This window comes from Puma concolor, chromosome B2, assembly GCF_028749965.1.
Source record: "Puma concolor isolate L17-30 chromosome B2, mPumCon1.1.hap2, whole genome shotgun sequence".
Lineage (NCBI taxonomy): Eukaryota > Metazoa > Chordata > Mammalia > Carnivora > Felidae > Puma > Puma concolor.
In genome coordinates, this window is record NC_141671.1 from 25710430 (window position 1) to 25736186 (window position 25757).

A 25757-nucleotide genomic window follows, 5' to 3' on the forward strand; every position below is an offset into this window, starting at 1 on the left:
GGCAGAGTTGAGAAATTATCACAGAGACCTCGTCGTGTGCGAAGTCTAGAATATTGACTTTCACCTTGTACAGAAAAAGCGAGCTGACCCTGCTCCAAACAGGCACGTTGTTCTGTTTGGCTGACTTGTAAATGTCGTCATAAAAGGAAACTTAGAAAGTGCTTTGATAATAAAACACTAGTGTTTTTTTTTTTTTTTTATTGGGATCCTCACAAGATTTCAGACTAAGAACAAACAAGGAATCTGTTGCTAATAAAACTTGAAAACTGCTGTCTTGCAGCATCATCTCAGAGCAGTGTGGCATGTAGTTAGCAGCAAGATGAAAATAATTCTATAGGCAAGTCCTGTGAAATGTTCGAAAACTGAAAATAACTGTCCAGTTGCTCGTGCCAGGCATTTTTTAAACTTAAAATAATTCTATTAATGTTTGTTTTCATGACAACATATAACAAAAGCATCCCTTCAACAAACTGCTTAAACATGCTTTAGAAACACATAGTTATTTGGAAGAGTTTACACTGATTTCTTTTTTTTTTTTTTAATTTTTTTTTCTTTTTTTTCTTTTTTTTTTTTTTTTCAATGTTTATTTATTTTTGGGACAGAGAGAGATACAGAGCATGAACGGGGGAGGGGCAGAGAGAGAGGGAGACACAGAATCAGAAGCAGGCTCCAGGCTCCGAGCCATCAGCCCAGAGCCTGATGCGGGGCTCGAACTCACGGACCGCGAGATCGTGACCTGGCTGAAGTCGGACGCTTAACCGACTGCACCACCCAGGCGCCCCTACACTGATTTCTTGATATAATTGGTAGGATGTTATTCCTGTGTGCCACATTTTAAAAATCGTAAGCTTTATACTTTTTTTAACTTTTTTTTGAGAGAGAGAGAAAGAGAGAGAGAGACCCTATGAGTGGGTGGGGCAGAGAGAGAGAGAATCACAAGCAGGCTCCACGCCATCAGCACAGAGCCTGACGTGGGGTTCGAACCTGTGAAATGGTGAGATCATGACCCGAGCCGAAACCAAGAGTCAGACACTTAACTGACTCAGCCACCCAGGCGCCTCAGTTTTATACTTTCTCAAAAAAACAATTAGACACCGTCCACTGCTATGGTTTGGCTCAGGAGAGTGCTGAGCATTCACTGGCCTTCACTGCACGTGGGTAGGAATGAACACCACCCACCTGTGAAGCTTCTAGGCTCAGGACAGAAGCTGTGCTTCTGGATGCCCTGCAGAGTTGAAGACATTCACCAATTCCCTTTGTCTCTTTGAAGGATATTCCCCGAGTCCCTCCGGTGGCTGATGGCTACCCAGCAGTTTGAGTCTGCAAAGAAGCTGATCTTGCACTTCACACAGAAGAACTGCATGAACCCTGAGAGTGACATCAAAGGTGTGATGCCCGGTGAGTACTGCTCACATCAACCCTGCAGCCCCACCCAGGTGGGGAGAGGTGCCTCCCATGTTGGACCAGGAGTCATCACTCTCCTACCAAGCAGCTTCCTTAGCTGTTTATCTGCAGCCAAACTAGGAATGTGGGTGAATTGAAATTCTCTCCACCTTCCTTTGGAGAGAATTGGATTCTCTCCTGATTGAGTCTAACACACTGTGGCACCCCACATAGTCTCTCCAGACCCAGAAGTGAGGCCTGAGCCTAATATGCACCCAGCTGTCAAGGAATATTTGGGAGGGGGACAACCTGAGTCTGGAACACAGCCTTGCCTGCCAGCCAGGTTTATATACCAGCAGAGTCCTGTCTGGGGGTAGGACTTGTCTGTACTATCTCTCTTTTCCCTAGCATGACCTTCATAGATGCCATTGTTGGTTTCTGTTGTGACCTGTTTGTTGGGCATCCGAAGCAGTGGAAAAGTGAAGTATTTTAATATAGCAGTTCAAATCCATAGAATTTGTCTGTGCCAGGAGCATCACCACAAGCTAGATGGGGGCTTTCAGGCTGGGGATCCTATATTAAGTATCACCAGGACATCATTAAAATCCATATTCTTGGGCCCCTCCCTGGTACCCAGAGATTCTATCCAGTAGATTTGGAATAAGCTCTGAGAAGCTGCATTTTTAATAAGCACCAGAAGAAATTCCGAGGTACATGGCACACAGACCTTTTGAAAGTCCTGATAAAACCAGTCCCAAGCTCTGACCCACTGCAACAACCTGACAACCTGGTGTAGACAGAACTGTTGTTATAAATTTCCCAGGAAAATAATCTGCAGGCTCTAAGACAGAACATGCACATCCCCCTCTGCATGATCTGAAATTCTGTCCAACAGATATTTTCGAAACACCTGCTGTGTATCAGGCATCAGGCACTGTTCTAGAACAGAGAAGGAAACAGGCAAAGCCTGGCTTTCGTGGAGCTTACCGGCAAGCAGGGGAAGGCATGCAGTGAACAATTAAGTGTATAATACATCAGGAGGAATGAATGCTGTCAGAAAAATCCAGAGTAGAGAGATAGAGGGTGGTGGTGAGGGGTCACATTCAGATGCTCAGGGGTAGCCCGGCTCCAAGGTAACAGGTGAGCAGAGACCTAAGTGCAGGAGAATGGACATCTCCATTCACAACAGGAAAGGAACATAGGAGGTCTGAATCACACTGGCTAGGAAGGGCTTCTGGAATCATCTATTCCATGGTTCTTAGGCTTTTAATTAGACTCCTGATTCAGGTCTGGGGTTCATGGTCAATAAAAGTCCCCCAGATGCTGCTGCTTAACCAGGTGGCATCCTTGCCTTGGCCTGTACCTATGACCTGGCAGATGGGGACAGCAAGGCTAGGCAGCCTCCACCTATAGGGCAGGCTTGATCTGCCAGGCACTTCAGCACAGGCAGAAGAGTTCAGGAAGCCTGGAACCCTTGCATTACTGGATTGAGGAAGGACATGAACCAGGTCTGCTTTACATGAAGAGTACTGAGTGCTCGTGCTTTGCAGAGGGACATCTGTGGTCCCTTTTTATCCAGTGGCAATGATAATAAACAGAATAACATTTACATAGTGCTTATATGTTAGTCACTTTTCCAAGTGATTTGCAAATACCAGCTTCTATTTAATGTAAAATCTAAGTGCTTCACATATATTAACTTCTATTTCTTCACAATAGTCCTCTGAGAGAGGTACTAAAATTATCCAGAATTGCAGATGAGGAAACTGAGGCACAGAGAGGTTAAGCATCTTGCTGAAAGTCAGACTAGTAAGTAATTGAGCTGGGACTTGAACCTGAGAAGTCCAAGAGAGGCAGCTTCACTGTGCTACTTCTGAGAGATCAGGGGGAGCTGAGAGACAGAGATACTACTGTAACTGTGGAGAAGAATGAGAATTGGATTCATTTCCCCTTTGGGGCCATGTTTGCTCATTTTGGAATGTCCAGCCATCTTCCCAAACTTCTCTGGGCCACATTCATTAGCAGGTTCATGCTCTTAAGTCTTACAGTATAATTTGTTTCTAGCATTTCCCTAATTAAATCACCACAATCCACTTCTTTCCGGTTAAAATATTGTCTGGGAAAAGCTTGTTTTCTCAATACTAATTACACTGATTCATTTTCCTCCTATTTTTGGCAAGTGGTATTCCATCTTTTTTGCCTGTCTTTGCTTATGAGTTCTGCTGCTGTTCCAGCGGGAGGCGGGGGGAGAGGTAGCTTGATGCATGTGACTTTCCCCCTCTTGGGAGGGTTATCACTGCGTTCACTCCCAGGGGATACATGTTTCCCCTCTGCCTCTGGAGTTCTGCTCACTCCCAGCTGTCAAATGCGTTGAAGCCAGTGCTGGGGGAAGGTAGGTGAAGTCTGCTTCATCTGAATCGGCCGCTTCCAACTTTCTTAGGCTGGCTTGTTTTTCTGCTTGGAATCTTTTTCCCATCACCTCATCTCGTCCACCTGCCAATACCTGTCCTTTACTGGGACTCACATTAATGAGTCTTCTTGTCTCTGACCTCACTGCCCCTCCCCTCACATCACCTGCTCAGAAATCCCTCAGCAGTCTCCAGGGGCCTTCCAACTAGATCCCTAAGACCTTCACTGAAGTTGCTCAGAGACCCTGTGTCACCTCTGCCTGCCTCTCCAAGGCGCTGCAGCCCGCATTAGGCTCTCAGAATACACCGAATGCCTCCCCTCTGCAGGTCCGTCCCCACACTGGGTCCTCCTGCTACCCCATCTATACTGTGGTCAGCTCCTCAGGGACGAGGTCAGACCTCCAGTTAGGTGTTTTCCCCCATCATTCACAAGCAGCTGTAGCTGACCAGTTTCTGTGGCTCCTTGTTGGGGCCGATCACCCTGCCATAGACGAGAGCTGGCATGGCAGCCTGGGTGTGCAAGGCTGGGCTCCCTTGCATCCTGGCACCAGCAGCAGACCTAACACGAAGCAGGCTTACCCTGAATGTCTACTGAACAATTGAATGGAGGCCTCCTGCAGTCCAGGAGGGGGCAGGGCAGTTTCACATGGGAATCGGCCATGGCTGCCGGGCACCTCACCTCTGGGTAGATGAGAGTCTCAGGCCTGGATGCATATGGGGGTTGGGGTGGGGGCAATGCTCATGCCCCTGCCAGCACATCCTTTTGCATTCATGCTAGAAGAAAACCTGACGTTCCAGAATTATCCATGCCCTTTCCTCTTTTAAAGCCATCTTGGTTTATCTTTGAACATGTCAGCTTTCCCCAGCAGAGTTGATAGCTGAATTTAGGTAGATAAGCGGATGTGCCTCCTGAGTGTCATGGTCAGTGTCATTCCTGCAAACATTAGTGTCACAGAAAGCGACCAGGAACTGGCATCTGTCCTCACGTCCTAATTCCCAAGACTTTCAGCGTCCTCTCAAGAGTCCGAGTGCTGCTGGCCCCAGCTGTGGCCTGTAGACTGCAGCCCACCGTGAGAAGACATCTTGGAGTCAGACCTGTGCTCAGCCCCTGGCAATAGTAACGGTAACACAGGCAGTCATTGGGCAGTGACTCTGCAGGCATGAGTGACACTCTCCACCGGCATTTGATTCTCACCAGAGTCTTAATGAGGTCAGTCGTCACATCATCCCTGCTTGACATATGGGGATGTGGGGCCCAGAGAAGCTAAGTGTTGGGAAGCACTGCTTCTTGCTGCTGATGTGGCTCCATGTGGAAGGAGCAAGCCCCGTGTGGGGAGTGGGTGTCCTCTGTCCTCATGCATCAGGCCCTCTCTGGGAAGCACCCCCCCGGAGAAGCCTGCCTGGCCCAGCATTGCCGGATGGGAGGGTGAGTCCCAGCATGAGGCCCATGTGGGGCTGCCCCCTGCCCTTCTCAGTAATCAGGCTTGGAGTCTGCCCTCACTGCCCCCTCTGTCTTGTCCATCTGTTCGGAAACTAAGGTGAGAAGAGGGTCTGTGAATTACTCCTCAGAGTCCCCAGGTTAGGTAACTTGCCCAAAGCCACACCACTAGAGAGTGATGACACCAAGGTTGGCCCAGGCAGGCTGACCCCAGCGCTCTGATCCTAACCTAAGTGGTTACAGAAAATTTCTCCTCTGGGCTTCAGGCCAGCTGCAGTCACGTGCACAGAGAGGGAGTCGCAGAGGTCAGCACTGCTGGGTCACTTGTCAAAACTTTGGGTAGATTTTGAAGAGAGAGCTGTGTGAGGTGACTTCGCTAAGGTCCGTATAGTTGCTCTCATCTGCTTGCTTCTGAAGCACTTATCCAAATGGCCAAGTGCCATCATTTCTAAATCCACACCTGAGGACTGAGGGGCTGTGTGGGGGAGACAATGGGCGCCTTCTCTACTTCTGAGCTTGGACCTGGGCATCAGAGCCACTGCCTTGGAGCTTTTAGTGCATGTGATTGACAATGGCTGTGATGGGGGTGGGGGACTGCTGTGCTGCTCTTCCTCTTCCTCCTCCTCCTCTTCCCTCTGCTCTTCCTCCTGCTGTTCCTCCTCCTCCTGCTCCTCCCCCTCCTGCTGCTGCTCCTCCTTCTCCTGCCATTCCTCTTCCCCCTGCTCTTCCTCCTGCTGTTCCTCCTCCTCTTGCTCCTCCTCCTCCTCCCCCTGCTCCTCCTGCTCCTCCTCCTCCCCCTGCTCCTCCTCCTGCTGTTCCTCCTCCTCCTGCTCCTCCCCCTCCTGCTGCTGCTCCTCCTTCTCCTGCCATTCCTCTTCCCCCTGCTCTTCCTCCTGCTGTTCCTCCTCCTCTTGCTCCTCCTCCTCCTCCCCCTGCTCCTCCTCCTGCTGTTCCTCCTCCTCCTCCTGCTCCTCCCCCTCCTGCTGCTGCTCCTCCTTCTCCTACCATTCCTCCTCCCCCTGCTCTTCCTCCTCCCCCTCCTCCTCCCGCTGCTCCTCCTGCTTCTCCTTCTCCTGCTGTTCCTCCTCCTGCTGTTCCTCCTCCTCCTGCTGCTGCTCCTCCTCCTGCTGCTGCTCCTCCTGCTGTTCCTCCTCCCCCTGCTCCTCCTCTTTCTGCTCCAACTCCTCCTCCCCCTCCTCCTGCTGCTCCTCCCCCTCCTGCTATTGCTGTTTCTTCTCCTGCTACATCTGTTTCTCCTCTTCCTGCTCTTCCTCCTCCCACTGCTCCTCCTGCTCCTCCTCCTGCTGCTCCAACTCCTGCTCCTCCCCTCCTGTTATTACTGTTTCTTCTCCTGCTACATCTGCTTCTCCTGCTTCTGCTCCTCCTGATTCTGCTCCTCCTCCTCCCGTTCCTCCTCCCCTCTTCTTTCCCCTACTTCTCTTGTCTTCTCCTTTCTATAACTGTTGCTTTCCCAGTTTCACCCGTAATGCATTAACAGTGCACACAAGCATCAAAGCACAGCCAGTTAATCTCACACCCCCATCCAAACAAACGCAGATTATCGTCGGTGTGTGCTGTCCCTGCATCTCTGAGCCTGGGCTTCGGTGCACTACCACCGTCTTCTCCCTGCGCTATCCTCAAGAAGCACGGTTTGGCCCCTTGCCTGGATCTCTTACATACGTAGAGGTCATGTCTCCTTCTGCATGTCTGCAAGGACACCTCTCCCTTCTACAGCTGTTTGGGGGGGAGCCAGGACAGTCTTGGTCAGCCAGAGCACTGGGCTAGGAAGGCTGCCTGCCCACCAAGGGCCATGTGGGGCTTCATCTGCTTCCTTCATTTGGGCCTTGTAGGAGCATTGTCCCGCTTAATAGCTGAGAAACTGAGGCACAGAGCAGCTTTCCTAAGGAAGCTCAGCAAAGAGAATCAAAAGTGGGATTCTGCCAGGTCTCTCAGACTCCTTGCTGTATCCCAGGTTAGGTTGTGACCAAACATGCAGAGGAGAAGGGGCAGGGAAATACAGGGTGGAGTGGGAGCTGCTGGCTTGTCAAAACTAAATAAGCCCCACTTGGTTTTGTTTTGAAATTATTCTTTCTTTTTTTTAATGTTTATTTTTGAGAGAGAGAGAGAGAGAGAGAGAGACAGAGGGTGAGTGGGGGAGGGGCAGAGAGAGAGGGAGACACAGAATCTGAAGCAGGCTCCAGCCTCTGAGTTGTCAGCATAGAGCCCGATGTGGGGCTTGAACCCACGATCCATGAGATCATGACCTGAGCTGAAGTCAGACACTTAACCGACTGAGCCACCCAGGCGCCCCATTTTGAAATTTTTCTAATGGCTGTGAATCCAGAGGGTCAGAGAGCTTGGGAGGAGAGACAGGGAGAGGAAATGCTTTTATCAGTCATTTCCTTGGTGCTCAGAGTCTGATCAACTTGCACTTCCCCTTCTTACTCTCAGATAGCCACATTCAGGGACTTCGGGACATCCCTGATTTCTGTCTGATGACTAGAGAGACAGAAAGGCCTCCTGTATTCAGTTACCTTAGGGTGTCTCAAAAGTCATCTGATGTTTCTCACAACTCAGAGATGGGGGATTTTTGTCCCAGAGAAACAGACCTAGTGCTGAGGAAGCTTTATGTTGTTATTCATAGGCTGGTAGGGTATGTAACAGAGACAACATGTCAATAGCTCCAGACAGGTTAATCTAATTCCATTTAGAATAATGCAGTTACCCCTGTAGACTACAGTCAGTTCTTTAGACCTTGGGCTCTACAGTTTAATCCTATAAAAAAGAAAGATTAAGTCACAATTGAAATTGCTGCAGTTTCTTTTCTTTTTTTTTTTTTTAACGTTTATTTATTTTTTTGGGACAGAGAGAGACAGAGCATGAACGGGGGAGGGGCAGAGAGAGAGGGAGACACAGAATCAGAAACAGGCTCCAGGCTCTGAGCCATCAGCCCAGAGCCTGACGCGGGGCTCGAACTCACGGACCGCGAGATCGTGACCTGGCTGAAGTCGGACGCTTAACCGACTGCGCCACCCAGGCGCCCCGCTGCAGTTTCTTTAAACATCTATTTCATATACAATAATGTATTAGCAGTTAGGTTTGGACCACATTACAAAAAGAGATTTTAACTTCTGTAAACATGCTAATAGACATTTAAATTTTCTTCTTGGATGACTTCCATGGTGAGCAAGTGTGGCTATTATAGTTGATTCCTGATGAGTTTTATAACCGTGAAGATACTAAGATCATTGGATCCCGCATTATCTGTTAACCGTAACATTGCCATGCTCTTTAAAAGTTTTTTAGTGTTTTAGCCATGGGGAAAGGATGTTTGTAAATCAGATTAGTCTGTTTTTGCAGAGGGGAAAATAAAGGTTCCGAAGAGCTTGGGAGTCGAGGGGGATCCATGGATAGACACCCAAAGTGCCAGCTGTTCAGGCTTTTGCACACACCTCAGGCTTTGCACCTAAAAGTGGGAAGGAAGAAAGGTCTGGGAACTCAAGTGGCATGGCATCCCTTCGACATCGAAAAGGTTTTTCCTTCTCCCTTCAATGCCCCAGCTGGTGACATTGATCCAAAAATTTTTCTGTTTAAGTAACTCCTAAAGCCTTATGGTTAAGCAACATATTTCCCTTCAAACTGGAACCAAGGAGGTGGAAGAGGCCCTAGGAAGTGCCAGAGAGCACATCAGTAGCAGTCCCCATGCACATGGCTGCTGCAGGGTCTGTCCCGAGGTAATTCTGTTTCCTCCAAGCACAGAAGCCCTGCCCTCATTAGATGGGGCCTTCCCACCCATACTACTTGGCTTTGTTTGTGTTTTTGTTTTCTTTCAGTAAATGTATTTTGCAATAATTTTAGGTTTACAGAAAGGTTACAAAATTAGTACAGAATTTCTGAATATAGTCTCCCCATTGTTAACATAATACCATAGGACCTTTGTCACAGTTGAGAAACTGCCATTGGTAGAGTAGTGTTAGGCAAACCCCAGCCTTCATCTGGATGTCGCCAGTGTCTCCATTAATGACTTCCTGTTCCGGGATCCCATCCAGGATGACACTTTGTTGTCATCTCCCCAGCCTCCTCTGGTCTGGGCCTCGTTTCTCATGGCCTTGACAGTCTTGAGGAGCACGGGCCACCCAACCAATGGGTTAGGTCTCCTTTTTCTTGTTGAGCTCCTGAGTAGAGAGAATTACTCCCTGAGGACCTGCTGGGCTAGGAGAGCACGGAAGGGCCTTGGGGGCTGAATGTATGGCATTTCTGCTCACAGACACAAGGGCAGATCCTGAAGGCTGGGGCATTTCTGTGTTTTGACCCTCCCTGTTAAACTGCCAGGTTGACACCTGGGCTTCAGCAAATGTCAATGTGGCCTTGGAGCACTAGTGGACTCTGTTCAGAATGGCTTTCAGAGCTAATTTGAGCCTCATGAGGAGTTCTAATAACTTTGTAGTTGGTCATATCACTCTGAGGCAGAACACTGTCTTGCTCAGCCCCCAAAGACCTTTGACTGTTAACTAAAACGTACATATACACATATGTGCGTACACACATATATGCACTTCTGTGCATACGTGCTCATGCGTGTGTTTATTTCTCTTTCCAAAGAGATGCACACCCTTAGGGGCCGCATCAGAAGGAGCAGCTACAGCCACAGCCACTGTACTTCCCACCTGTGAAGTTAGGGAGCATATGAGCACGTGCTTCTCCTGGTCTCTGAACAGTGGGTGAGGTGGACATATCAGACTCCACACAGAAAAGAACTGCTTGTTTTAATATGACCTGAACCTGATTAGTGCCTCTGTAACCCAAAATGTCATTTGGGTTTGTTTTTTTTTTTTTTTACATGTTTTAGAATGTTTATTTTGAGAGAGAGAGACAGAGCATGAGAGCATGAGCAGAGGAGGGGCAGAGAGAGAGAAGGAGAGAGAGAATCCCAAGCAGGCTCTGTGCTCTCAGTGCAGAGCCCGATGTGGAGCTCGATCCCAGTAACCATGAGATCATGACCTAAGCCTAAATCAGGAGTCAGACACTTAACCGACTGAGTCACCCAGGCACCCCTGTCATTAAGTTTGGTACTCAGGCAAAGTGGAGTGAGTCTACACTCATTGTTTATTTGTATGTACCCTGCCTCCCTCGCAAGAAAGGCTTTGCTGTGAAAAGGTACACTTAGGGTGTGCCTCGGCTCCCTTCAGGCCCCGTGGGGAAATTTGAACGGCAAAGTCAGTGTTTCTGTGAATGCGTTTTCTATCCTGAGAGCCAGACCCTATCCTCTGGCTTAAAGGAAAAAAAAAAAAAAAAATTGCCCCTTTTCATGATGCCCCAATTGAGGAACGCCTAGGAGGCTGCCTATCCAGGGTCTTGCCGATGGGTCACGGGTTCTCTTTGTCTGCAGAGCTGGAGAAGGAGCTCTCCCGGAGGCCCAAGAAGGTCTGCATCGTGAAAGTGGTGGGAACCCGGAACCTGTGGAAGAACATCGTGGTCCTGTGTGTGAACTCGTGAGTCACAAGAGGGACACGAGCAGGGTGGAGGTCAGGGAGAGGCTGGAGAAGAGAGTGTCTGGAGGGGAGGCCGGCAGGGCCCTCCTTCTCCCACAGCTGCATCTTGAATTACAGCTACAACTCGAGGGCCTCTGGTCAGCCCAGGGCTTCATGCTTGACCACGGGGCCCTGGATAAGTCTGATAAGCCCCAGGGTCCCTGTGTAGACCAAGAAGGTCTTTCCCATCTTGACTCACAGCTCAATAACCCTGCCCTTCCCTGACCACACAGAGTGGCCCTCACTCAGGGTCAGAGGTCACCTCAGGTGAGGGAGGATGTTAACTCTCATTTGATGTTAGAGACTATTGGAGGGCAGGGGGCAGGGTTTGCAGTCAATTTTGAAAGGCATCAGGACTCCTGTCCTGGAAAGAGTCAGGCCTCTGTTCCTACCATTCCCCATGGCTATTTCTATCAAAGCCACTCCACTTCATCAGTTCTCGATGTTGGGGCTCCTCCTGTCACCCTTGTCCTACAGACAAGGACATGGAGGCCCTAGCCACTCCGTTGGTCAGGGCTCGAGCCCTCAGGCTTCAGCCTCCCTGCCCAGAGTCGGCTCCAGACATGGCCACCGTGCTGCTGTCCAGTCTCAGGCAGATGCCGGCTAGGCTAATGGGACCATTACAAATGGAGTGCCTTTTCCAACTTTAGTTTGGAAAAAAAACACAAATTGTGACATAGGGGAGATGCCAAGTTTCTATTTTAATGCTACTTGTTTGGGGAAAGGGGGATCAATCTCTCTGACCTTGTTATCTTAAAATTACCTGTTATGATCCAAAGACTTCCTTCTTACCAGAACAAAAAGACGATTTCTGTGAGACCTCTGTAGGCCAAGAGACAGAGAAAGTCATCTGGGATCCCCAGAGATTAACCGAATCTCCCCAGTTGCAAGATTATAAAGCGACTGCCCCAGCAGGTCCTTTGCTGAGTATGTCCCAAGTGGAAATGAGTTCATTTGGCAAACAGCAGCTTCCCCTGTGGGGGCAAGGCTCTGCCGCAGTTGACCTTGATGCATCCTCACAGTTTGATGAAAGCACTTTGATTTCCCCAAAGCACGGAAGTGGGGGTTGGGAGAGAAGGACATTTGTCACTCTGGGGTGGGTGCAGAGCGCTGATGCGCTCCCACAGCACTGCCCATGCCCTGAACATGCACTTGCAGCCTCCCAGGTGCATGCGTGCATTCGTACCCCTACCCCCCCCCCCCCCCCCCCCCCCCGTCTCCCCAAGTGGACATCTGTCTCCAGCGGGTGGGACACACATTTCCCAGCAGGTTTATACGAGCCTCTGGAGGCGATAGAGAGGCTTGACCCAGGGCAAAGGGAGGGAAACGATGATAAATTAAGAACTGAAACAAAGTCTCTAAAACCAGGTGTCTTCATTTGGCCTGGCTTCCTGCTGGCTTCCCCAGGGTGTGTTTGTCAATAGCAGCAGGAATGGGTTAAGCAGGTAGTTCTCTGGGTGGATCCCCAAGTTTCCAGAACCCTGAGCACTGAAGGAAAAGTCAGAGGTCCAGATAGGCAGTATGTCTAGTAACCTTCTGCAAGCTGCTTACCCTCTTTAAGCCTTTTTTCCCATCTCTAAAATGGGTCTGACAGCAGCTCTTACGGTGCTGACATGGGATTAAGTGAGTTGACGAATGGGAGCGCTTTGTCTTACATGTTGGATCCATTTGATGGTGTTTGAACAGAATGTCTCACCGCTTTCATGCTCACACTCTCTGCTAAAGTGATGGTGAGGAGAGTGATCAGGCACCCCCATGAGAGGGCTGCTGCTGTCCTTTCTCTGAAGTCTCTTTGCATTGCACCCCATCAGACATGCGGTCGTGGTAACAGCATGTTCTCTGTGATGTGTTGAGCTGCATGTCTGTTTCCTGGTCACTGAGCCCTCCTGTCCTTGTACGCCTGCACACCGCCCCCCTCGGTGTGTGCGTCTCCCACAGGCTGACGGGGTACGGGATCCACCACTGCTTTGCAAGGAGCATGATGGGCCACGAGGTGAAGGTGCCGCTCCTCGAGAACTTCTATGCCGACTACTACACCGTGGCCAGCATCGCCCTGGCGTCCTGCCTGGCTATGTGCGTGGTGGTCAGGTTCCTGGGGCGCAGGGGAGGGCTGCTGCTCTTCATGATCCTCACCGCCCTGGCCTCGCTCCTGCAGCTTGGGCTGCTCAACTGTGAGTGGGGGTTGGGGGTGCGGATGGGCCACGGGGGCAGAGCCTGGGGGAGGGGAGCTGGCCTGTGACCAAAGGGTGTTCAGCAGAGCTGGGGGAGACTTTAGGAAGTTTTCTGTGACCCGAGCTATTATTCCAAAGCCAACAGCTTGAGGGAAGTACCTTGGGAAGGACAGATTTTAACTGGAATATCCATGGTGACTGTCCCTGAGTGCACTGTGCCTTTCCCCCTCCTGCCCCAGCCCAGCCCCCGGGCTGCCACTTGGAGCCTTCCTTCCTGGGTTCACCACGATTCCCTGCACGTGAGGCCTTCCCAGTCCTGGTGGACATGACTTCACTGACGGCCAGACTGTTTCTTTGTGACACATCACATGACCAGAAGAACAAAGCACTCTTTCATGGAAAACAAGGGGGACATTTGGACACCCCTGCATCGGGACACTGCTTGTCAGCAGATGTTCCCAAGTTTACCAGCTTGCGTTTGGGCCAAAGAATTCCTCAGTAAATGTTAAAAATAATTTAAATGAAAAAGAGGGAATCCATGTAGCGCCTCCAGCTGTGGGAGGCGTACTTGGTACAGCTCCTCGTGCATGGAAAAGGCACCAGGCATCTCTCTCTGACCTGCCCAGAGCGAGACACAAAAGAGCCGGGCAGCCAAGCCTGCTCTGAGCAGGCGCAGTCCTCCTGGGACAGGCTGGGACACTGCAGGAAACAGATGCCACCGGTCATCCCCCAGCTTCACAAGGAGAGCCAGGAATCAGACTCACGACTGTCCTGGTGCAGTGGGGCTTCGGGGAAGACAGCCTTCACGTCATCCACGGTGCGAGAGTCTGTATCCAGAACAGAAAGAAAAACTCCACACTTTCTCAACCTCATTGTGCAAACCGGATTAAAGAGCAGCTACTTGCAAACCCAGGAGCCCTTTCGCTAATTTGGTCACATCCTCATGCACTCCGTATCTTGATGGGAGACTGGTCTTATTGTCAGCTGTGACCAATAAGGAAATGGAGAAGTGGCAACTGGCTCCTGACCATCCCATCCCCTTGTGCAAGCTCATGAGCTTTGGGTGACAGCAGCAGCCCCTGGGAGTGTCACAGAGGCCCTCTTTGTCCCTGAGCAGGAATGTCCCAGGCACTCCTTGCACACAAGTAACTATGAGTATCAGGGCTCGGAGCTCGCAGAAATGTCGCCTGACGGGTCTGCCCCTGCAGAACTTGCTGCTTCCTTGAGACCAGCAGTGACTCTGGGATAATTTTTTCACAATGAAGTTAACCCTTTGGCTTGAGGACTAGAAGGTGTGCTAGAGTCTCTGTTCTGAAGAGTTCCATTTTCTCCCCACACTTGGAGGGCAGAACGGTGTTAGCCCTCTCCCCTCCAAACAAAACGAGTTTTGTTTAGTCAGGTGCTAATCCCAGGGTCTGGGGACTCTGTTAGCCCCAGGTCTCCGTGTCCCTCTAGCACTTGGCCCCTCCATGGGTGTTGGTTCTGCTCCCCAAGTGGGCCTGGCGGGCTGGCAGTGGGGCCAACCCAGACGTGGAGGGGAGTTGGCTTAGAAACTGGTCCCATGGAAAAGCACAGTGACAGCTTTGTACCTAACATGCTTTCTCTCTCCCCTCTTTACCCACCTTCTTCACCCTCGTCTGCATGGGCCCAGTGATTGGGAAATACAGCCAGCATCCAGACTCAGGTGAGCCCCAAATGCCTGTGCTGTGAACATCACCATTTTTTATTGCACCCAAATACACGTTTTCATAAAGACTCACAGACCTGTGGTTTCCCTTCCCTCTCTCTTTCTCCTCCTCTCTTCCTACCCTTCAAGAGTTGCAGCTGAAGTTGGCCGTAGGTTGGACACTATAAGCATACATTTGTATTCTCTACTCCCTCTTGCCTCTAGAAAGAGCACCTCGTTTCCCCGTTTGCGCCCGGCTTGCACGCATGGCCTCACGTCTTCCGCCGGCATGGGCGGTCAGCACAGGGCACCCTGGTGCCGACGCAGTGCCACGGGCTATCTTTCGGACAGTGCCTGGGTGACATCAGAGAACCCCAGGGAGCATTGGAGGCCTGGCTGACTGTGCTGCCTGGGGAAGCTGCTATCCCCCTTTGTGAATCGTGAAAGCTCGCTGCTCTTGGCCACGGGGATGGCAGAGCTGGTGTCCCGCATCTTGCTGGTCACACACGCCTGGCCTGACCCGAACCCATGCTGCCAGGGCTTTCTGCAGCGGGCTCCCTGAGTTCATAATGCAGCCTTGCAGGGAACTGAGCTGTGCCCCACGTGTATGACCCCAACAGCATGCCAATACCCTGTGCTAGATGATGCGTGGGTGTGTGGTCAGACTCTGGTGCCATTTGCAAATGCCTGGATGGGTTAAGTCTGACCCTCTGGGCTGTAAATTCTTCTGTTTGGGCTATTTGAGTTTTATTCCCTTAAATCCAGCCTAGTAAACCCTGTCCTGTGTACTGGACGGGTCAGCCCTGAGGCCGGAATAGCAGAGACCTTCCTTCTCTGAAAGCTGGGATAGAAGGGGTGTTGCTAGAACACCAGGGAGACCAGCCTTCCCCTCTTTACCCACCTTCCCTCCTGCCAGGCCCGGCTTGTGGCCTAAGGAACTCTGGCAGAGTCCGCGTGAGCTCTAGCATTCGAGGCCCACAGGAAATCACGGGAACCCCAACAAAGTCTCCACCAAGAGGGTCTGACCTCTTACACCTGACGTGCTCCTCGGTCTCCAGAGGGAACTGAGTGCCCTAGTCTGCACTTCTACTGGGGAAGGAGGAAGACCCTTCCTGTGGTCCCAGGCCTTCCTCCCACCCCTGTCCCACTGCTGTCTCTGCACCCCTCCCCCACCCCCTGCCTGCCGTGCCAGCCTCCTTTTCCCTTCCCTCCTGCCCCGCTCACTGTCTCCCTCTGATTCTCCTTCAGGTATGAGTGATAGTGTCAAGGACAAATTCTCCATCACGTTTTCCATCGTGGGCATGTTCGCCTCCCACGCGGTGGGAAGCCTCAGCGTGTTCTTCTGTGCAGAGATAACCCCCACAGTAATCAGGTACGTAATGGGAGGTGCCTCCCCAGGGCATCTTCTTCCTAGGACTCAGGAGAGGGCGGGAGGTTTAGCAAGGCTTGTGTGGAATGAACCAGCATCAGCTTTGTCCCACCCTGGCCTCCGGATGAGGGCATGGCTTGTGTGCTGGGCCTGTCAGGGCTTCCGATGGGGAAATTTTCCCTGACTCTGAGGCAACCGAGAGTCAGCCGAGAACTTGACCCTGGGGTCCATCCAGGCAAGCAGCCTGAGGAACAAGGAGCAGGGACCTTTTCAGGGTATAGGAAGCTCGTGCTTAGCTACTTTTGTTTTAGTTCACAAGGTAAGGTTTGATCCTTTCTCATGCTATGCCCACATAGTGATACATGGATGCTCCATGATGCTATTAAGATCACAGCATAATAAAAGGGTTTCCCTTCATTTAAAAGGGCATCACTAAACTACAGAGTCGTGTCATTTTCCTGGTAATTACTGTTTGTGACTTATGGAAGAGCTCATCTTGATTTACATCACACTGAACTTTGCATGGGAATATCATTAGCATGTTTAACACACATGCTTTTTAAAAAATATAAATTGTGAATAAATCAGGCAGTTACTCAGCCATGAATTAAAATGCAGAAGTCAGCTTGATGCCACCCATCCACCCTTACTTGCCCACATGAGCAAACAAGTGGAGCCCAGTACAGTTCAAGGCAGGACTTGTGCAGACTAATCATTTTAGCCCCTCGGGTGCTGCATGGGGCTCTGGGAGCAGACAGGCAGGTTCATGGACTTTCTTCCTACATTTCCACGAGTCATGCTGACCAGAGAAATTTCACATGACCTCATTTTGCTTCATTCTCCTGGATTATTACAATACATGCCAAGGAACTGTATATTTAAGAAAAAAGCAATTAAATGCCAAGTAATTCATCCTGTTCCAACCCTCTGCTAAGCCAAAGTGAAGAGCCTAAAGCTTATTTCATGCTAGAGGTTGCAAAATGCCTTAGGCGGACAGCATCTCCCTCAGTGTCCTTTCTTTACCTAAATTCCCTTACTTTATGAAAGAATGCAGCAAAGAGGGTTCTTTCATTAGTGCCCAAGTCAAGGTTGGACCTTCTGGCTTTCCAGCTGGCCTCCCCGCAGATTTGTGTGATTATGTATCGTTCTCTGGGAGCGGCCAGCTACCCCTGAACTCTGGGAGTTGATAGACCTCATTAGTCATTGTTAGATTTTGCTTAACAAGCTAAACTGAAGGAAATACAGTATCCTTTTCCTCTTTGATGCAAACCTGGAAAGATTATTTGGGAATACAAATTCAACAACTATGTTCTTAGATTCGGCTTGCCAAGATGACAAACTGGAAAAAAATTTGACCTTTGGTGATGTTTTTGTACTTGCCGAGGATGAAAGGAAATCAAGTACAAAGGGGGTCTCAGCCCAGGAGGGAAGAGTTGCTGGTGTCACTCCCTTACCCTTCCCTTCAGAGTCTCTTTCTTGCAAATACACTCAGGGACAATTCCCATGGAGTCCCTGGACAATAATTGGCCTCCCTCCCCTCCCCCCACTTTACAAAGATAAATCCAAGATAAACTAGGATGAGCGGCTTGGGGTGTGTGAGCTTCGTTTTTGTTTTTTGTTTTTTTTTCTTTTTCTCATTGAAGTGTCATTGACATCCAGTGTTATATTAGCTTCATTTTTCTTCATACTAAACTAACCTTTTTTTACAAGGCTGTTATTAAAAACGTACCTTCTGAACCAGGACAGTAGCCAAGGTTAAGATGCCAGGATTAACTAACTAGAAGAAAATAGGAGGATAATAACTTTTTTTGAACAAAGGCTTGTGGAAATCCATTGTCCAAGAATGACGGAGACTCAGGGCACCTCTTGCTTTTTTGGCTCAGGTCACAATCTCCAGGCCTTGGGATCAATCCCCACCTTGGGCTCCGTGCTGAGCATGGAGCCTGCTTAAGATTCTCTTTCTCTCCCTCTGCCCTTCTCCCCCACTCAAGAAGTCTCTCTTTCATTCCCTCTAAAATAATTTTTTTTTGTTTTAAATTAAAAAAAAAAATTGACACTCACTAGAATCTAATGAACTGATTAATACCATTGTTTCATGAGACTCCATCCAGACTTTATATTACAGAGAAGCACTTCCCTCTGACCCAAGCGTGGTCCACATGCTGTTCATTTATCATCAGCTGATGCAACAAGTTCTTGGATTCTCTTCCAAAGGCTTCAGGAGTTACGTGCCTCTGCAGGCAGACAGGGACGAGAGAGAGAGAGAGACAGAGAGGGAGAACGAGAGGGAGAGCAAGTGAGAGAGGGGAAGACCTGTCTGCAGCACCCTCTCCCCTTTGGCTTGGTGAGAAGTGGCCAGGGGCCCTGGTTGGTCTACAAGCAGTTGGTGGCTTTTTTGTGCAAGATCATCTTTTCCATGCAGTGTCCATCTGGAAGCTGCAGGTGGGAGCCCCTGAGGCCTTTGCTGTCTTGCTCACCCCTCACAAAAGGGATCAGTTAATAGAGGAGGCAGGCACTGGTGATAACAGGCCCATTTCATTTTCCAACAATTCCACACAGATTCCTCAGAGCCCCTGGGCCTTGGCTGTTAATTCTCTGTTCTGTCTGAGCTTACCTAATCCTTCCTGGTGTCTTCTCCTGCTTTCCTCCCCTCCAGGCTATCTGACCCCTTTCTTCTAGAAACTTCTTTCTTGGAACTTGCCTTCTCGGAGAACTTCCTTCTGAGTAACTCCTCCCTACGCCCACGTCAGGACTAAGAACCTGGGCCCTGATGTCCTCCTCTCTAAAGTGCCTCAAGGACAGAGATGGCCTATGTGTAATGTGACATCTGGAGTCTGTTTAACCTTTCTAAAGATTTGTGTCTTACATAATCTACATACATACATATATTACAAATGCTGAGGACCAAGGAGCCAAGGCACACTGGCTAGTTCAAGAGCAGGGTGAGAACAACCAAAGTGCAGAGGATGTGGCCTAGAGCCTCAGACTCGCATCTCCAGCACGAGGAAGGAGTGACATGGAGCTGTGTGTGATCCCAAGGGCTGCTTTTCTGGGTGGCCTTAGGCAAGTCCCTCTGCCAGCCTTCATTCATCTCTTTTGCCCTAACATGAAACTCGTTATGACTGCCTTATTATTTGGCGGGGATGCTGAGGGGAAAAAGGATATATAGAAAGGATCCAGCCTCAGCAGATGACAGTTGATATTATTAATTATTCCTACCTGAATGTTGTTGGCAGTTATATTTATTTCTGTAAGAATTGGCACAAATTTTTGTTTACCCTTGACTTACAGAAATAGAGTAAAGACAAACTAAGTAATATAAAAGAGGAAGTGAAAACTGGGAGGTTTGTTCTGTTTAAATGCAAGATGCTGGGATTCCAGTGTTTAAAAGCATAATTTCAAGATTCTAGAATTCTTAATTTAAGCTTGCTACTTCTAACAGTCGGCCTGTGTATTAGTCTTTATATCTTTAATTTAGATACTATTACTAGTAACATAAAAGCCAGTGGATATTAAAATTTTTCTGCTTCTAAAGCATGGGGAGGCAAAATTTGCCCCCTGGTTCTCTTTTAACTGTAAATTGAGGTGGCCGCCTGCTGTGATATTTAAACATGGGCATATGCTGCCCTCTAGTGCCAATCTAAAGAAAAGCAAAAAATCACAGAGTCAGCATTTAGAAGAGGAAAATTAACGTAATGTTAATAATGACCCCATTCTCTAAACTGAGATTTCAGAAAAACAACACCAAGCCAAAAATGGTATACCAAATTCTTCCAAAAGCGTCCCTCACCTTCCTGTGTAATTTCAAAGTATCCTTGATAGAAAACCAAATAGCAAATTGCTTTCATGGAAAAAATATATAAAGATATACTGCGGGCGCCTGGGTGGCGCAGTCGGTTAAGCGTCCGACTTCAGCCAGGTCGCGATCTCGCGGTCCGTGAGTTCGAGCCCCGCGTCGGGCTCTGGGCTGATGGCTCAGAGCCTGGAGCCTGTTTCCGATTCTGTGTCTCCCTCTCTCTCTGCTCCTCCCCCGTTCATGCTCTGTCTCTCTCTGTCCCAAAAATAAATAAAAAACGTTGAAAAAAAAATTTAAAAAAAAAAAAAAAAGATATACTGCATATTATATATGCACATGGACTGCACCTTATATACACACACATATGTAGATACTTTTCTTAAATGAGCTAATCCTACCATAAATCAAATATATATGGCAGGATTTATTACATATTTTTATATTATGAAGTAAGACTTTCATGCCATGCCAACTTCTCTAACGGTGAATCTGTGAACCCCCTTCCTTGTGGGCCTGTGTCCTCTACCCTCCTGTATATTAACTCATGTGTGGACTTCATTTGCACTAAGCAAGTTAAGTCTCTCTCACTGCTAGTCAGTGCCGTCCACACTTAACGACAAGAAGGTCAGGCAGAAACCCAGAAGGTTTCAGAGAAAATGATGTCTCACTGGTATTAACAGCCCCAAGGAAACACACCCATTACCCCCAGCATCCAGTATGTCCCTTGCAGCATCCTGTGGCTTCCAGAGTGGCCAGAATTATCAAAAAGACTGAGTGGCTATTTTGGGTGTTCATATTATCCATCTTACAGATGGTTTTACTCACATCACCCTTCATAATGGCTGTCTATATTTAACCTACCCCATTCATTTGGGTGAGCTGACCTTCCTACCTAGGAAGCCAGTATAGTCCACAAGCATCCAATATTTATTAGGCATAAATAATACGTGCCAGTTGGTATTCTAGAAAATAATCCTTGCCCTTGACAAGCTCATAAACTAAATGAAGATGGTGAGCATATGAGGAAATACTAACAAAAAGGTACAGAGTGTCTTTAAAAAGTGGTCTGGGACTCTGCCTGGGAAGGAGGTTGATATTTGGGAGATCCTCCCTCTCCAAAATATTGCTATTCCTTATTTGTGTCCCCTTGTTGGCCCAGTAGCACAATGGTGTGACTATTCCTACAGTACATCTGGTCTCTCTCCCTTGGTGAAAGGCTTTCTTTCTTTTTTTTTTTTTTTAAATGTCTGTTTATTTTTGAGAAATGGAGAGAAAGAGAAACCAGGGGAGGGACAAAGAGAGGGGAGACAGAGGATCCAATGCAGGCTCTGTGCTGAAAACAGAGAGCCAGATGTGGGGTTCAAACTCACGAACCCACAAACCGTGAGATCATGACCTGAGCCGAAGTTGGATGCTTAGCCAACAGAGCCACCCAGGTGCCTCTGGTGGTGGAAGAGTTTCTAACTGGTGACACATCACAGCCTGGTGAGAGCTGGCTGTCTATTTTCTTCCATAGCTAAGGCTAGGAAATTCCATCACTCACTGAGTGTATTAGTTATCTATTGCTGTGTAACAAATTACCCCTCAGAACTTAGTGGCTTAAAACAGCACAGGCTTGCTGTCTCACAGTTTCTGTGGGCAGGAGTCAGCAAGGCCTAGCTGTATCCTCTGCTTCAGGATCTCCCACAGGCTGCAGTGGACCAGGGTAGGATCAGTCTTCAAGCTCATTCAGTAATGGGTAGATCTCTTAGTCTGTTGGGTCTGCTAGAACAGAATACCACAGACTGAGTGGCTTATAAACAACAGTAATTTATTTCTTACAGTTTTAGAGGCTGGAAGTCCAAGATCAAGGTGTCGGCAGATTTGGTGTTTAGTCTGATTCCTGGTTCATTGATGGCCATCTTCCCCCTGTGTCCTCACATGGGAGAGAGGTGAGGGAGCTCTCTGGGGCCCCTTTTCTAAGGGCACTAATACCATTCATGAGTGCCCCACCCTCATGACCTAATCAGCTCCCAAAGGCCCCCTCCTAATACCATCACAATGGGGGTTAGGAATTGGGGGGTATAGACATTCAGACCATAACAGCAGGATTCAGTTCCTCTCTGGCTATTGGACCAAGAGCCTCAGTTCTCTGCTGGCTGGAGGTCACCTTAGCCTTGCTGCCTGGAGTGTAGCAGCATAATAGCTTGTTTCATCAAAGCCAGCAAGAGAATCTACTAGAAGTAAGTCTTTCATAACCTAATCACAGAAGGAACATCTCATTACCTTTGCCATATTTTACTGGTGAAAAGTTACTGCGTCCAGCTCACACTCAAGGTACAAGGGTATGAATGCTTGGGAGGTGCGAATCATTGGAGCCACTTTAGAAATCTGACTGGCATGCAGAGGGATACCAAACTGAGTTCACCTGGTTCCTGCCCCTGAAAACCACTAATGTCTGTTAGAGACACAGACACAAACACAAAGGAGTCTTTGGGCTCTGTAAGGTGCACCGAGGGGAGGGAGGACGGGGCAGCTGGGCCAGAGCACTTTTTCGGCTTGGTCATTCTGTGCTCTGGAAACTGCCGGGACTGTGATTTGCAGAGAGACGGTGGCCCGGGAGGAGGGATGTGTATATCCGAAGGAGAGGCAGCAGGGAGCGAGTGTTCATTCTGAAGGAGCAGGGAGCCTGGGCAGGGGTCCCTGGGAGGAAGAGGGTGGGTGGGTTTGAGGCAGCTTCAAGAGGCGTCCTTTGCAGGGTGTGGGTGGGAGGCCAGGGGGAGAAGGAAGAGGAAGGACCAAAGTGGCACCGGCATCCTCTGCCACCTGTGGGTCTCTCATCCCTGGAGGCTCCGGTGGACCCATGAGAAGGGCTCATGCTGTCTTCATCCCATCAGTTCTTGAACTTGCTCAGCCCCAGCTGGGCCCCTGCCGTCAGGCTTCTCCCCAGCACTTGCGGGACAGACACCACCACCCGAGACCAACCCACCGATCTCCCGCTCTTCCCTTCACTTCCTGCTCTGTGTCACTTGTTGAATATTAACGCAGCAAGAAGTTAGAAATACACCAATATTTCTGCTTTGTGAGGAGAAGGGAGAAGGAGCTTAGACAGCTGGGAATCAAAACAGCCAACGTGCACTCAGCACGTCCTGTCCCAGCAGTAGGGACACAGTGCCCCGGCTTTGCCGATGCATGACTTCTTGTCCCCGTTTCAGATCCTCCCTGAGGCTCACAGAGGTGAGGCTGCTCATGACAGAGCCAGAATTCTTACCCGGGCCCACCGGCTCCCAACCTGTGCTCTTAAATCAGTGCATCTCCAGCCTGGGGAGCAAGAAAGGTCTGTTCGGCAGCTGCTCTGGCCTGGCCTGTGCGTGTGGGCCAGGCGGCTGCCCGTTTTCACAACCTCTACCTGAACAAACCCCAGTGAGCCTCTCTGTGCCAGGCCCAGGGACCGCAGGGGACGAGACTTGTCTCCTTCCAGAGCAACGGATGGGGAGACCATTTCCAGCTGGGGAACCAGCAGAACTGAGCAGAGCAGAGGCGAGAGCCTCACAGAGGGAGTGGGGTCGGGGGAGCCAAGGAGTTCAGGGATTGGGGTGCAGGGCCAGGGGTCGGCCAGAGGCCAGTGAGCGTATTCTAGAAAAGGCACTTGTCAGCAGTGAGGAAAGAACCTGAGGGAATAGGAGGAGGACACAAGATATGCTAGTTAGGGGGGTGTGACCCATACAGGCTGAACTTGGCCATGGGGCTTGGCCATGGGTTGGACAGAAGAGGCTGGGATAGGGAACAGACTCCCAGGCTCTGGCTCTGTCCTGGGGGCCATGTGCTTGGTGAGCCGGCAAGGGGTGTCACCCCACCCCCACCTTGGCCTCAGCACAAGGGACATGAGGAAACCCCTCCCGCGTGTGAAGGTACAAGACCGCTGCTCATTTGGGGCTGAGAGAAGGGAAGGGAGAAGTGTCTTCTCTTGTTATGAAACATGACAAAATGGGGAAGGGAGACTCACCCACTGTCCCACCCAAGCACAGGATTGTCATTCTTCTGTTCCATTCTTTGTTAACGTGTTTCTTTACATTTCTTTTTCTCTTTTTAAAAAAAAATTTTAACATTTATTTATTTTTGAGAAAGCGAGAGACAGAGTGCAAGCAGGGAAGGGGCAGAGAGAGGAGAGGGGGACACAGAATCCGAAGCGGGCTCAGTGCTGACAGCAGATAGCCCAACGCGGGGCTGGAAACCATGAACCCTGAGATCATGACCTGAGCCAAAGTCATATGCTTAACCAACTGAGCCACCCAGGTGCCCCAAAAAGTGTTTCTTTTCTGTGCTCCTTCCTGTCTTGGCCGTAGAGTTCTGATCTGTCTGCTTTAAGGTGGCACTTAGGTACAACTGTCAACCTGGAGAGCCCCAAGGCACCTGCCCTCCCTGTCAGAGTCCCCCTTGTTCCTGTCACTCCTGCACATCCAAGACTGGCCAGCAGGACAGCAGGAGCTCGCCCCACTCACTGTTGACAGCAAAGGCTCCAGGGAGAAGGAACCGGCTGCTCAGCTACCCAAGCCTGAGCAGGGGTGACAGAGAGGGGCAGCCACTGGAAGCTTTGGGGGTTTGTGTCTGCAGGAGGACCCAGTCCCCACAGCTGGAATAATTTGGGGTGTTTTTAACAGCTTTATTGAGGTATAATTTACATACCATATAATCCGTCCATTTTAAATCTACAATTCAATGATCTTAGTGCAGTCGCCACCATAAACCCAGTTGTAGAACATTTCCATCACCTCCAAAAGTTGTCTCCTGGCCCTTTGCAGTCCGTCTCTGTCCCCACTCCCAGCCCCAGACAATCACTCATCTTTCTGTCTGGCAGATTTGCACCCCCCTTGCCTTTTCTGGTATTTCATAAATGGACGGTATTTCACATAAATGGAATCATATAATCAGTATATTTTTGAAACACACCCATGAGCACCTGTTGCACCTCACCCCCTTTCTTCCTGCCGAATACTGTTCCGTTGTGCATGGCGTGCCTTTTTTTGTTTATCCAGTCACCTGTGGACGGACATCGGGATTCTTTCTGGTTTTTGGCTATGATGAATAATGCCGCAGCGAACCTTCGCTTCTAGGTTTTTGGGTGGTCTATGTTTTCATGTCTCATAAGAGTGAAATTGCTGGGTCATACAAAAGTTTATATTTAATTTTTTCACCAACTGCCAAACTTTTCCACAGCCGCCACCCTCCTTCCTCGCAGTAGGGTTTGTGGGTCTCATCTTCTCCTCAGCCTTGCCAACACAGGTTACTCTCTGCCTTTGAGATTCCTGCCGTCCTAGTGCGTGTCGGTGAGGCGGTGTCTCATTGGGGTGGGGATATCCATGTCTCTAATGGCCAGGGATACCATACACCTGCTTGTGTGCTCCAGGTGTTTTATAGTTTGTACAGTTTCTCTGGAGAAATGTCTGTTCAGATCTGTGCCTCATTTATTACATTGGGTGTCTTCACACTAACGGTACTTTATATATTCTGGATACAAGTCCTTTATCAGACATGCTCAGTAACCGTGTTCTTCCAGGCCGTGGCTTCCATTTTCATTTTCTTGAGAGTGTCTCTTGAAGGGCAGAAGTTTTTATTGTGATGAAGTCCTATTGATCATTTTCTCTTCTAGATCCTGCTTCTGATTTCACATGTAATCTTTGCCGCATCTAAGATCACAACAAGCTTCCCTTATATTTTCTTCTTAAAATTGTTGTAGGGTTGGGGCACCTGGGTGGCTCAGTCGGTTAAGCGTCCGACCTCAGCTCAGGTCGTGATCTCAGTTTGTGGGTTCGAGCCCTGCATCAGGCTCTGTGCTGACAGCTCAGAGCCTGGATCCTGCTTCCAATTCTGTGTCTCCCTCTCTCTCTGACCCTCCCCTGCTCATACTGTCTCTGTCTCAAAAATAAACATTAAAAAAAAGTGTTCTAGGGTTAGCGCTTATACTCAAGTCCTCAAATCCATTCTTTGTTAACTTTTATGCGTGATATTACATAAA

General features: G+C 49.3%; 1 protein-coding gene across 2 annotated transcripts in view; it reads left to right on the forward strand.

Annotated features, from left to right (window-relative positions):
- SLC22A23 (solute carrier family 22 member 23) overlaps window positions 1–25757 on the forward strand; it is a 185064-nt gene that overhangs the window by 152967 nt on the left and 6340 nt on the right. The window contains exons 5-10 of one of the 2 annotated variants that reach the window (XM_086706405.1): window positions 1271–1398; window positions 10619–10721; window positions 12699–12931; window positions 14583–14615; window positions 14748–14771; window positions 15846–15969. In XM_086706405.1, coding sequence (XP_086562531.1) covers window positions 1271–1398; window positions 10619–10721; window positions 12699–12931; window positions 14583–14615; window positions 14748–14771; window positions 15846–15969 — 645 coding nt within the window. The remainder of the gene's footprint in view (window positions 1–1270; window positions 1399–10618; window positions 10722–12698; window positions 12932–14582; window positions 14616–14747; window positions 14772–15845; window positions 15970–25757) is intronic. The other variant, XM_086706406.1, reaches the window with a different exon arrangement.